This window comes from Panthera uncia (genome assembly GCF_023721935.1).
Source record: "Panthera uncia isolate 11264 chromosome B2 unlocalized genomic scaffold, Puncia_PCG_1.0 HiC_scaffold_24, whole genome shotgun sequence".
Lineage (NCBI taxonomy): Eukaryota > Metazoa > Chordata > Mammalia > Carnivora > Felidae > Panthera > Panthera uncia.
The window spans coordinates 15,842,500-15,856,216 of record NW_026057580.1 but is presented as its reverse complement, the minus strand read 5'-3'; the positions used below and the strand labels follow the sequence as shown (position 1 = coordinate 15,856,216).

The following is a 13,717-nucleotide window of genomic DNA, read 5'->3' as shown; positions in this document are numbered from 1 at the left end:
AAGTCGGACGCTTAACCGACTGCGCCACCCAGGCGCCCCCAGAATTTTTTTTTTAATCAGAAAGGACATTTCCTTTTCCTTTGCTATCCATTATCCACATGCAATTAATTACCAACTCGTGTCGATCTTTAATTCCAAAATACTTCTAAAATCCATCTCTCCCTCTGCAACCCAGGTACAACTTTTCAGACCCTCTTCAGTCCTCACCTAGATTAGTTTTCCCCCTACGCCTTCTTAAAACCATTCTTCAATGCTCCTCAAGCTGTGAAGTGTATAAAAACATCATTAGATTTCAATATCCCAGAGATTTAAATGGGTACCACTCCACAGAGAGGCAGATGTGGGAGGTATGAGTAGGGCCAGGTGATTTACATTTACACAAGCCTCCAAGGCAACTCAATACAGGTGTCCCAACTGCTGTGTTTTGTGTTTTGTGGTCCAAAATGGAACTCTGAAAACAATCCTCATGTACTAAAAACACTTAAAGATTTTCCCACAGTCAACTGGAAACAAAAGAAGCTGTTGACCCTGAGATCATGATCTTCAAGGACCTTCATGAATTTACAACCCCTTCCCTGTCTCTATACAACTTCTTAGAGCCTCTGTAATATATCATGCCTTTACATAGAGTGTCCTTTTCCTCACAAAGCTCTCTCTGGTTTTGAAGACCCTTCCAGCAATTTCTTCTGACCAACTCCTATGGGAAATTTCCTCTTCCAGGACAGGTCTCATCCCTTCCCACACCAGTGTGGCTTAGGAGAGCCCTCCTATGCTCATAGAGCTCCCTGTGCTCCCTCTCTCATAGCACTCTCCACAAGGTATCGCAATCATCCTTCACTCATCTGTTTTTCCACCGGACCATGACCTCTTTTCATATAAAGAGTGTGCATTCTTTTCAGCATAGCTTCCTGTGTAGTAAATACTCATTAAATAATGTTTACTTTAATTTATCTTCAAAGGTTATCACCTCAACACACCCCCATACAACTGATTCCCTTATAACATAAACAGAGTTATGACTTGATGCACCTGGTCTGGGACCTCCGGGCTCTATAAAAAGGGTGGAAATTGATTCTTAATTCCCCATCCCATTTGTAAATTGAGCAAGGAAGTAAAATTATTCGAAGAAACCTAGAGTAGGATTTTAGAGCAAGCAAGAGGGAAGGAGAAAATTTAAAGACAGAACAAATCTCTCTGTCAGCCCCTACAGCAGTGAGAAGTGCAGGCTCTGGAGGCAGCGTGAGAGAGCTGGAACCCCAACTCTTCCACTGACTGTGTGACTTTTGAGCAGGTTGCATAAATTCTCTGCACCTCAGTTTCTTCATAAGGAGCAAAGTATATCCCCCTCGAGGTCTTAAGACATGTAAACAGTAGAGCAGATTTTTGTGAGACTTTTTCTGTGAAGTGCCAGAAAACACATACTTTAGGCCCTTCAAGACAATCTCTCTCTCAACAACTCAAAAAGGGAAGCAGCCACAGACGATATGTAAACAAATGAGTGGTTGTGTTCCAATAAAACTTTATTTACAAAAATAGGCGGTGGGCCAGATTTGACCTGAGGGCTGTATTTTGCTGACCTCTGCGCTAGAGCAATGCTTGTTTGTCATATGTTAAACTTAATAATATTGTAGCTGCTATTATTTCCCTTGGAGAAATTTAATACCTGGCAAGTAACTTGAGTTTCGACCTTTTACACAACCTTTAATCATATGGCTCTCACTACAATGAGAACACACCTCATCTATTTGTATTAACTGGAATCAATACAAAATGGGCCGCCATCTAAGACTCACAAGCTCAAATGATTCCCCACCACTACTCATTTATACTGATCATCTGAAATAAAACGAGTAGAGTATTTTCTGGGAGAATATATCTCCCCCTCTAACTTCAACCACTCTGAAACTTAATTTGAAAAAACTCATAAGCCACTGTAACAGGAAACATGTACTGATAGTAGCAGCTGACTGATGTGAATGATTTTATTCATTTGAAGATCATTTATATTGAGTGATAAACGATTTTAATTAATAGTTGTGCTAAATTAAATTAAGACAAAACTGAAGACAACCAAGACCCTAAACGGCTGAAAATGGAATAAATAACTCCCTTTCTTCCCACCAGGATCACATGTATACTTACAGTGCCAAAAATATGTATGTCTCTAACCTTCAGAATTATTCAGTTATTTCCAAACAGCAAGCCATGTCATTGACTCCACTACCTAGGAAATGTAGAGTACCCAAGGGGTGAAGCCAACAGCTAGATGTTGTCGTTGGGGATTTGAGCAACTAAACTGTGAGTACAATCATTTAACCACTTCTGGTATTTTCTCTAGGAGCTAAAAATAAATATATTTTTAAAGGTATTTAAAGAAGTCACACCTGCCTCCTTTTTATATCAACGTTTGCATGCAAACTTTTTGTAGAGTTTGTCTAGAAGTTGTTACTCTGTGCCCACATAGTTACCAGCTAATTAGCTCCTCCAAGGGTCTGTATCCACCTGCAGGCCCTGAAATAGGAAATTGCCCCTCCTGATCCACTCTTTCAGTGTATCTCCACTCTACCTCTTGTTTCTGCCTTACCCACTCAAGCCATTACACTCCAGGGGCTCTGACTGTGACCATGAACATTTTTGAGCCAGTTGTTTCTTACAGAGGTACCTACCTGGTCTTCTGGCTCCTGGGCTAACCTGACTTTCAGGACGTTCATGCTACCAGTCCACACGCCTTTCATTGCAGGCTCCTCACTGGGGCTTGCCCAGATACTTCCGCTAACAATAACAGCAAACGACTCAACAGAGGTGGCTGGGGTCTCATCTCACCCTGAACCATCTTCTTCGTCTTCAGAGAGGTGTCATCTTTGGAAAGCGCCTGGTTTCATCCCCATCCTGGGCCAAGGGCTTCATCTATTCCCCACGTTCAGCCTCAACCACAGAATTGCATTCTCTTTTGGATGGATGCTCTGCCAGTTCCCCTGTGGCAGCAAGTTCCTGCAAACTCCTAGTTTGGAAGTGCTTGTAGAATCTTCACGCTTGGTCCTATATTTAGAGAAGGGTGCCAGTTTCTCTACTCTCTGGGAGTGTTGAGAGTGATTCTGCTTTAATACTATTATTCCTCACTTCCAATGCTTTAAAGCTTTTTATCAGTCTGGGCTCATACATGGCTTTGCTTCTACATGGACGGAGTGTCAAAATCCGTAGATTCAGATCTAATTCTAAGCAGTTTGGATAAATCCCACATGCTTGCTGCCAAATGTGGTTCATTTTTCAAGTGGATCAGATGCTTTTCTTTTCCCCTAACAAAATTAGATTTTGTTCATTTGGGTGTGCGTGTATGTGGGAAGGGTGGGTGTTACAAGTGGATGACTCTTCCAAAATAGAAAATACTTACAAAAGTGTAACTCTTGGTATTAAGGGAAAAAAGTCCTCCTCTCTGAACAAGATAGCTCTGACACCTACTAATACAGCTGTATGTGAGGAATATGCTGACTCACCCAGCAGCCTCTTGTTCCCTTCCTCTGGTTTCTCAGGGAGGAGACTGGGAGCCTTGGTTCCAGCATTCCACAAGGGGCTGTTTTCTTAGATTTCTCCCTCCAAAACACCTGGTGCCACACTATCCCTCTGTTCTGAGGACGGAACCCAGCTTACAGCATATGTATTCTTCAGAGTTCCACAACCTAATGAATATATATGTTGAAAGTTGTACCATCGTTGAAAAACCATTCAAGGTTATGGTGGCGACCAGCAGTTTGGCGGTGGGGCTAATGGCTTGACATTGGACATCCCTCCAGTTTCTTACCATATCCCTTATAGCTCTTATATTTCTTGCCATTTACTCCTTTTCGCAAGAAGAGTACCTAAAAGTCAACTCTTTGGCCTTCTGGGCAAGAGGTCTGCCTTGTTTTCTACAAAATTAGTTATTGAATCAAAGGCTCTTTCTACTTTCACTAACCTTTTTTTCTACAATGGCATTTACCCTCACTCCATATAAATCATCCTCTGACAGTTTGGCAGAATTTAAGACATTTTATTCTGTAGGCAATACAATATCCCACTCACTCTCCACCTCTTCCTCTCTACTTCCCCTTCCTTGTTGCTCCCTCATGTGCACTAACTTAATGGAAAAGCACTCCCACTGGCAGATTTGGGTTCATATTTTTAAGAATCATTAAAGATGGCAATGCATTTTTCCCTGGAAAAAGAACTGAGTTACCATTCAGTTCGAAATAAATATAAGGCTTGATTCTCCAAACAATTAAATTTCTAAGAGTTAAATAGCTGGGTTTTACTGTGTAATATATTCCCGTTCCCTCATTCTACTTAGGAAAAAAAATCAAAATATTTTTGGATTTTATTATGATTCTTGACACCCAACATTTCAAGTTATTAGGGCATCTCTATTCTTAATCCCCATCTCACAAATTCATGCACTTATTCATTCATTCATTCACTCATTCGTGAGACAGTCATATTAAAACAGCTACATAGAAACAAGTGGATTTAAAATAAAGCATAAACTAGGGATCTAGGATTTTACACTCTTAATTCAGTACTTTATTCCATGCTTCCAGATCTTTCCCAATTCAAACCTGAAAGCCACTCTTTTGATTTCAACCATTCAATGTCTGAGTGTCCTTCCTGTGCCTGGCATAGAACCATGGAAACAGCTACCAGAATCTAAAGGAGACTAAGCATAGTGTCTGCTCAAGGTTTCAGATTATCTCACGCAGCCTTATCAGCACGAAATATGATATGTCTATCTTCTAAACTAAAGTAAGCTTAACTGAATTTGTTGAAGTGTTTGGGGACTACACAGAGCTTTCTCAAATCATTGGAAGCCCCAGGGAATGGTCAATCATCCAACAACAGCCCAACCCTCAAGGGCTCATTCTTTTCCTCCTTTATTCTACCCTAAGTTTTCTCTTTCCCTATCAGTACTGGTAACAATTCTGGTGCCTCCCAGCTCCCAAAGTATCACCAAAACAAAATGTGGAACCAGAGCATGTAGAATCACTTCTTAAGTCATATTTTTTCCCAAAATTCCTGGTATTTACACTCTTCCCCTGCCCCTGCCCTCCCCCCGCCCCCTACCAATAGCTCTGCTAATCCTTTCTTATAGATGCTTTTCTAAGCCACGGGAAAGACTACACCCTAGTTAAACAGTTAAAAAAATGACAGGATGGGTCTATCTTCAGGAACTTCTGTACAATGTCAGTGTTAAATTCTACCTTCTAGATGTTAATCGGAATGTTCTTTTCTACTCCCCTCCATCATTCACTTCCATAATCATGCCTTCAAAATCAAAACGAAACAAAAAATTCTTCACTTCATTTTCATCAGGTCTTTTGAAACAGGCAATTTCTCCCTTAATGTTCATTCTTTTCCTACCTGCTTCACTTGAAAATTCCAATCCCCATACATCATGTATGATTTTAGGTTATTTTTAACTGCCTATTTTTTTAAAAATATTTTCACCTGTGCTCTGGACACTAGGGTCAACATATCCCAAATTTGGTTTGTTGTCTGCCCCCATCCCTCTGCCCTCTTGCACAATGCAGTCACCACTAACCTCACTGTTTCCTGAGCAGATGCTCCCCTGTCATCCTTGGTTCCTTCACCTCCCACACAATCAATTGTCAAGATCTCCCACTTAAAATATTTTAAACCTATATTTTCATCTCCATGTCTGATATTTTCATCTCCATGTCTGATACCAATCCTTAATTCAGGCCCTCATAAACTTTCATGTCTTTATACAGCTACCCAACTGGTCTCCCAACCTCTACTCTTGAACCCTATCGCCACGCAGAACAATCTACTCTCCACGCTGCCCTCAGACTGGTCTTCCTAAAAGTCATAAACCTCATCACACCCTTCCCAGAGGGTCCCCATCCCTTTAGAGGTAAGAATCACATAACATCACCGACAAGGCCCTTGGGGTCTGATCTGGCTCTTGCCCGAGTACAATTTCTTGCCCCACTTGTGACCACCACCAACCACGTTAATAGTAATGACCACAATTGCTAATATGTAGGGGCTGCTCCCTCCGTTACTGTCTTGGCGCTAAGTGATTTATGTGGATATTTTCCCATCTAAGCCTCAAAAGGATCCTGTGATCAAGCTGTTGTCGCTATACCCACCTTACAGGCTTGCTGAAGGGCAGTGAGCTGTAGACACAGGCAGTCTGACTGTGCTCTGAACTTGTGTCCCCCTCCACCGTGCCATGCTCTTCCACACCTCTGTATTTTACTCATCTGCCTCAAAGTCCCTTGCTCCTTATCCTAATGAGAATCCTGCCACTTTTGTCCGCACTCAGGTAAGCAGTCCCAAGCCCCACGCAGGCGTGTCACTCCCTTTGCTTTAATCAGAGAGTGTTTTACATACACATCTATTGAGCACTTATCGTAAGCCCTTCACACTCATCAACTCCTTCTCCACCCCGACTCTGGAGAAAACTAATAGACAAAGAAACCCAAGGTACCATGTACTGAGGACTGAGGACTTGGAGGAGGGTCTGATCTCTATAAATCCTCAGATGGAAGGAGTGGAAAGATTATCAAAGGTTCTGGAAGGGCCTCTCCCTTCTTTCTCCCTCTTCTCTCACCAGCCGTTATCAGAAAGGTGGGATCAGAATTGTTGAGCAGGGTTTAGGGTCATAGCAGAAGAGGAAGGTGAATGGAGCAGGGAGCATGGGGGACCCCTGCCTAGGGCTTCAATGAAAAGAACTGCAAGGAAGATGGCCCTAACCCAATCCTCCTTGGATCAGGAAAGAAGACCGGATAGACAGGTCTTAAAGGCCAGTTTGGACCTAGTATTTACATGCCTGCCCTCTTGCGTTAGTTCTTAAGGGGCAGGCATCTGCAACTGAAATCATTCCAATTTATTCTTATCTGCATTTCTTTCACCTGTAAACCTCACACGGTATTTGTTGAAAACAATGAACAAAAGAAACAAAAAGGTAACGGAAAACAAACAAAAAATACTTCCATAGAGCTATTTTCACTAAATTTGTTTTGTGTATAATTACAGCTCGTAATAAATACCCTGTCACATCCACTGTTAGTATGTACGGCTTCATGAGGAAAATCCATGTGGGTAAAATTATTACCGGTAAGAATTGCTTTTGCCCTCAAATTCAGAGACACGAGAGAGTTTTCCATTTAGGGGTTTAAGGCAAAATTGATTTCCCTAGAGGACTGCTCCATGGAATCACTACCATTAGTATGACTCTTTGCCAACATCAGAAGAGAATGGTTACAAGAATCAGAAGCAGAGGGGCGCCTGGGTGGCTCAGTCGGTTGAGCGTCCGACTTCGGCTCAGGGCATGATCTCACAGTTCGTGAGTTCGAGGCCCGCATCCGGTTCTGTGCTGACAGCTCAGAGCCTGGAGCCTGCTTCAAAATTCTGTGTCTCCCTCTCTCGCTGCTTCTCCCCTGCTCATGCTCTCCCCCCCTCTCTTAAAAAAAAAAAAAAAAAAAAAAAAAAAAAAGAACCAGAAGCGGATACCAAAGAACCACAGTCCCAACAATCACCCACCTGAATGAACCCCAAAACTGCCACCCTGGCCCTACATTAAGAAATAATGATGACATAATGAAATGAAATAACATGCTAATAAATAAAGTAATTAAACATTTTTCTCAGTATCTCAGACTTCATACTTTGGGGCATGACAATTAGGTTTTAAATTACAATAAAAAGAAATTCCAGGGAGGCTCATCCTGGTAATATTCCTTACATAATATCCTACAATCTAATTTCCACTTGGCCATTGGCATTCCCCAGCAAATCCTGGCTGAAGGAAAAAGAGGGAAAGTGTACAAAATATAAAAATATAATATAAAGAGAAAAGTGTAGTCACAATCAAACATCAACAGCAGTGAAGAGGCAAATAAGTGAATAATTATGTCCATGAGTGATGCCGTGCCCATCTTCATACCTCTTGATGGACTTCCAGCACAGCAGAAGACTTCCTGACTGTGGTTACAGTGTGCAGCCTAGATACAGGAGAAGAAAAACACAACTTAATATATATACGCACACACAGACACATACTATGTATACACATCAGTCTTGTCTATCATGAAGATTATACACACAAGACTTGAACTAGAAAGAGAAGGCAAATAATAAATCACTTTAAAATATTCCAAACCAAAGGGCACCTGGGTGGCTCAGTCGGGTGAGCGTCCGACTTCGGCTCAGGTCATGGTCGCACTGTTTGTGGGTTTGAGCCCAACGTCTGGCTCTGTGCTGGCAGCTCAGAGCCTGGAGCCTGCTTCTGTTTCTGTGTCTCCCTCTCTCTCTGCCCCTCCCCTGCTTGCACTCTATTATTCTCTCTCTCTCTCTCTCTCTCTCTCTCTCTCCCTCACTCTCTCTCAAAAATAAATAAACATTAGAAAATTTTTTAAAATATTCAAAGTCAAGAAATCCCTTGAGTGGAGCTTTCCAAAACCAGACCACTTATTCATGGCACATTCCGCGTGGCCTAGTGAGTTTTCTGTCCCTAGAACAAACTACATCTCCTACCTATCTACCAACCAGTCAGTTGGGCCCTGTATCTTACCTACAAAGAGTGAAGGACAGCATTCAAATTAAGGTGGTGAGGGAAGGTTTATTACAACGGCAATGCCAGAATTTAGTACTTTTTTTATACTTTATCTTTACTAAACTATTAGGAATGTAAAATGCCTCGGTCCTTCGCTATGTATTCCCCGTGTCATTTGAACGTTTTTATTGCATCTAAGATTGGCCTAGCTCCTGAAGTCTGGTTTCCCTGTCACTGATGTAGATGACCTCATTGGTCTCTGTGTAAGTGGGGTGAGAGGCTTCTGAGCTATTAATGTTTTCCTTTTCCAGGCTCTGGGTCACTGGCTTTCAACAATGGCTGGGTACGAGAACCATCTGGGAGAGCTAACTAATCAAACAAACTAATGAAGGTCCAATCCAGACCAGTGGAAGCCAAATCTCTTTCCAGGGAGCATTAGTTTTTTCCATGTTCCCCAGGTGTCTCCAATACACAAACAGGGCAGAAAAGCACTGTTTGCAAAATACAGGAGACCTCATCTGGATACCCAGATGAGATGAATAACAGACAGCCTGTCAAAAAGGGCTCTTGGCCATGCTTTAGTTCATCAGCTTCTACCAAAATCTCAAGAGGACTCAATTCAGCGGGGGGAATTAGTTAACTTTAAATGAACTGTAAAAACCACTCAAAATTTATTTCCACAACTCATATTCAACACATTAGCTTTCTTATTTGAATGCAAAATATTTCCCAAGAGGGTGTCCCATTATAAGCAAATTCATTCCAGAGCTCAGAAAAGGAAAAAAAAACAAGGATATCAATTAATCTAGTTTAAATTCAATTTAAACTGTTCTGGCAGAGCATTAACCACTCTGGACTGGCTTCTTACCACTTCGTCTCATTCTATAAGCATCTATGTTACCCACTTTCTTAGTTTTTTAATAACAAGGGCAACGACGACAAAATGTTTGCTTTTTCGCTTCTTTGGAAAGTTCTTCTCTGAAGAGAGCCTTCTAAAAATCGGCGACTCCTCACACCGCTTCTGCATTCCTTTTCTAAAGATGTTCCAGACTTTAAAACCCAAGGGTTTTTTAGCGCTACCGCCTGCTTTTTCCACTGAAAGCTGAGACCCCGGAGTAAGAAAACAGCACTTGTCCTTCAGCCAACCAACTGTTGTATTTCATAGCAACAGCTAACAGGAGCAGGTGAACTGAACTGACTCTTGGCTGGCTGGCTTTTCTGAAGGTCTGAGGCCCCGAGTCACTGCCTTCCTCATAAATTTCTCTCTTTTCATAATTGCGCAATTGAGTATTTATGTGCTGCCTACCCTGAAGAGCTAAGGCACAGAACACAGACTCAGTCCGAGGCAAGATTATGAGGTAGGTGCAATCTGCCTTCAGCCATTCCTGTCAAAGTCCCATCTCTTTCAGAGGAAGAAATGCCCATTATTTTCTCCCGCAACTGCTCTATGAAGAACACTCTCTCTAACCTGCATTCATAATAAAGTATTAATAGTTGATAAGGGAAAAGTGCTGTTACTGCCGAAATAGATGCATTTTAGCATTTGAGTTTATCCAATTCCACAGAAAAGGTATGAACCACCAACAACGTGAAAGAAAAACAAGACAAAACAAAAACCACGAACAGTTGTCACCTAGCCCTTTCCAAACATGCATTTGGTGTAATTCCTACAGTTTCAAATGATGGCTGTTACAAGCAGCTCGTCACAATTTTAAGTTATAAGTAGTTCATTTGCCCGGATACAGAAAAATGAACCAAACACTAATCTTCTACTTCCAAATTGTGTATTTCTTCCCCTGTACCAGCAACAATGACAATACTGTTTCTTTGTGCCTTTTTTTTTTTTTTTTCATTTGATCTGTACCCTGCATGGCGAGGACGTTAAAGGTCAAAAACGTAACCACTTTGCTCCAGCACACTGAGAGAACAAGATAAAGACCCGTATCTTCTCAAAGCTAGTTCTACCTTTCTTCCCTCTTCTGTTTCCTATTCGATACAGGAAAATAGTATTGGGAAACAACCAGACATCCAGTGAGTAAGAATTAATGGAAATCAGAGAACCCATTCCTTCTCAACACCCCTCACCTCAGACCATGCATTCAGGTGCCTGATCTACACTCTACTAAGACTGGCCCTAACTGGACGCAAAGTCCACACATCACTCTCAACTCTTTACTCACATGGAGCCTTTGGGAACTATGGTGCTGGATCCCCAAACTCATCTGTTCATTTCGTAGCGGAAACAGTGTAGACTGTTTTGAAACCCAGGGGACCCGAATTGAAACCTCTGCTCTGCTACTTGCTGGCTGCATAAACACAGGCAGCTCGCTTGACCTTAACCTTACTTGTTAGGTACTTGTTAGGTACTTGTAAGGTTAAGGTGACCTTAACCTTACCTCCATCTCCTTGTCTGACAAAGAGAAGGGACAACACGGGGCTCTTGTGGGAATAACACAAAGAACCTGAACAGAGAGCAGAATATGTCACCTCCCTTCTCTCCTTCCTTTGCCTGCCCAAATCCTAGAACTCTTAGCTAATGGCAGAAACATCTCAAACAGGAGAATCTGTTCTGTTGTGAGAACTTAATTTTGGATCATTGCCATGTGGAACTGTACTCTTGGGGTAAAATGGATTTGGTCCTAGATAAGGAAGAGGGATGAATGGTGGTTGCTCAAATAGAGCATCCGTTTGGTATCCTCTACCCATGACATTCAACCCTACATACCTGATGGCTTGATTTCAGGAATTTTGATGAACAGAAAAATACAGTCCTCATTACACTACTCCTAAGTGATGAGCTCTAAGCCTAAGAAGATAGCATATCGGAGTGGCTTGAATCCCATAGGATTGTGAAACAGCATCATTCATTCCCAGCTTCCAAAATTTTACCTGAAGTCTTCCAAGGATTTCTTCTTGGTTGCTTTCAAACCACCAGTTTGGCAACAGGCAAATTTGTAATCGATGACCTGGTAAATGATGGGGTTGTACATTGCTGCTGATTTTGCAAGTAGGGTTGGCACCACAGACAGTTGGATGGGGATGGAGTCTGGCCTTCCGAAAGCTGACCACACAGAGACCACCGCGTAAGGAATCCAGGCGATCAGGAAGCCAGCGCAAATCAGCATCGCCACCTGGAGAGGGCAAGTTAACAGAACAGAGTCAAAACACTGGGTGGAAATGAAGGGTGGGAGGAGGAGCGGCAGCCCAATTACACCCAAGAAAGTCTATTACCTTTTACATTTATCTCGCCCATAGGAGAGACATTTCAGATGGACTTCAGAGATGTTCAGCCAGAAGAAGTTATTACAATGCCTTATCCCATTTACCACATCCTATCCAGTCTCTACTCCAGAATTGGAATGTCCCAAGAGACCCAAAGTTTAACCCTATAAACGCTGTCCAATTTTACATTGGGCATGAACTCATGCTAAGAAGACATCAGTGCTCCTGAAATTTCCAAGACTTCTCAACCCACGTTGATGGAAAATATGTTCCATCGTATTTTCACAGAGGTACACGGACAATATGTTCACCTTGAAGAAATTTGAAATCACTCATTTGCCTCAGGAAACAGAAACTCTGCTCTTGTTGGAAATTTTAATATGAATCTTCTTCAGAGATTTCTATCAAGTGTTCCTTCTTTTGGCTTATTTTCTCAAGTGTGAGGCTCAGAGACTGGAAATTCACTAGATATAAAGTAAAACAGAATTGCCAAGCTTTAACCAAAGTGACACAGTTGCATTAAGCAAGACTTTTCCAGAAAGGACTTTTCTCTCTCACAAAATTATAATTACCTGGGGGAGCCTCTAAAGTTTCAGATCAAAGAATAATTAGAGACAGGGTTTTAAAACGCTCTCACTAGTTTCTCACCATCTGCAACCCAGCCCCCCTACTGACGTAGCCCTAATTAGTGCCCTGTAACTACCTGACCCTATGGATTATCTCACTTGAATTCAACAACCCCTTTTTAGCAAGTGCCTTGTGTCAGACACAATGCCAAGCGCTAACGGGGACACTAGTACACCTTAGTGCCTGGCTGTATCCCTCTGGAATACAAACCACGGCAGTACACGGCAGAGTAGGATTTAAGTGCCAGCCCGGAGGAGGACCAAACTGCACGGCACGGGGCAAGTTCAGAACAGTTTCGCGGGAGACGTGGCATATAACCTGCATGTTGCTAAGTTAAAATAAAGGAATAGCAGTACGATCAGTGTGAGCAAAGGCACAGGTATGTGTGAGGTTTGTACAGAAACTAGCAAGCAATTCACTTTGGCACATGAGATGAGCCTGGAGAGAGAGACAACATGCGTATATTCAGGGGTTTGTGGAGCATATTACCAAGCGTGCACTTCATTCCATGTGCTTTGAGGCACTAGTAGGTTTTTGAGCAGGAGACTTAACGAATGGAAGATTGACCTCTGCTAAATGAACTGGGGCAGGAAGAAATAGGAGGTAGAAAACTCATTGCTCATTCGTTGAATCAACAAGGGTGAGTATTCCCCCATGTTCTGTGCTGGGGATAAAGCAATGAGCAAAGCAGACACCATCCCTGGCCACACAGAATTTCCACTTGTAACAGTTTGTTTAGGCTGCAGTGTAAATAAGAAATAGAAGGGCTCTCGCTTCGAGTACTAACACTGGCAAATGAGGTCCGAGCTTTGGTGTCCATTTTAAACAGGAGCCATTTCACGTCCTAATTGAGACAGAGTGCACGAACTTCGAAGTCTCTTTACACTATTATCTACCAGAGTATTTTTTTCTGTAGGAGAAATCATGAAACAATATTCACGTTAGGGCTGTGCAGTGGACGTCTGGTTTTGTTTATTTTCCTCTGCCTCATATACCTTCTACTTCAGCATTGCCTGTATCCCTTCTACCCCTGTTGCATAGAGCTGGCTTCGCGTGACCCAAGCTTGAGCAGAGGCCTGCAGGCCCCTGGCCACCATAGCAAGAACAGGGATGAGTACATGGCCAGAAAGAGCATGATCAGACCCATCTTTGTGATTTTATAAGGGCTTTGTAGGAAAAGTGGAGCTTCCTTTATCCTTGAGTTCCCCAAAACCCAGAGAAGATGAAAAAATGGAACTATCCAAGGCAGGCATCACCACCTCTTTCCCCACCCTCTTTTTTTTTTTTTTTTTTTTTTTTTTTTTTTTTTTTTTTTTTTTT

The 13,717-nt window shown here is 42.2% G+C and overlaps 1 protein-coding gene across 1 annotated transcript in view; it reads right to left on the bottom strand.

Annotated features, from left to right (window-relative positions):
• Window positions 1-7,933: 7,933 nt before the first annotated feature.
• OPN5 (opsin 5) overlaps window positions 7,934-13,717 on the bottom strand; it is a 27,422-nt gene continuing 21,638 nt past the window's right edge. Inside the window, exons 5-6 of the mRNA XM_049653779.1 lie at window positions 11,438-11,679; window positions 7,934-7,997 (exon numbers count right to left, since the gene is read on the bottom strand). Coding sequence (XP_049509736.1) covers window positions 7,934-7,997; window positions 11,438-11,679 — 306 coding nt within the window. The remainder of the gene's footprint in view (window positions 7,998-11,437; window positions 11,680-13,717) is intronic.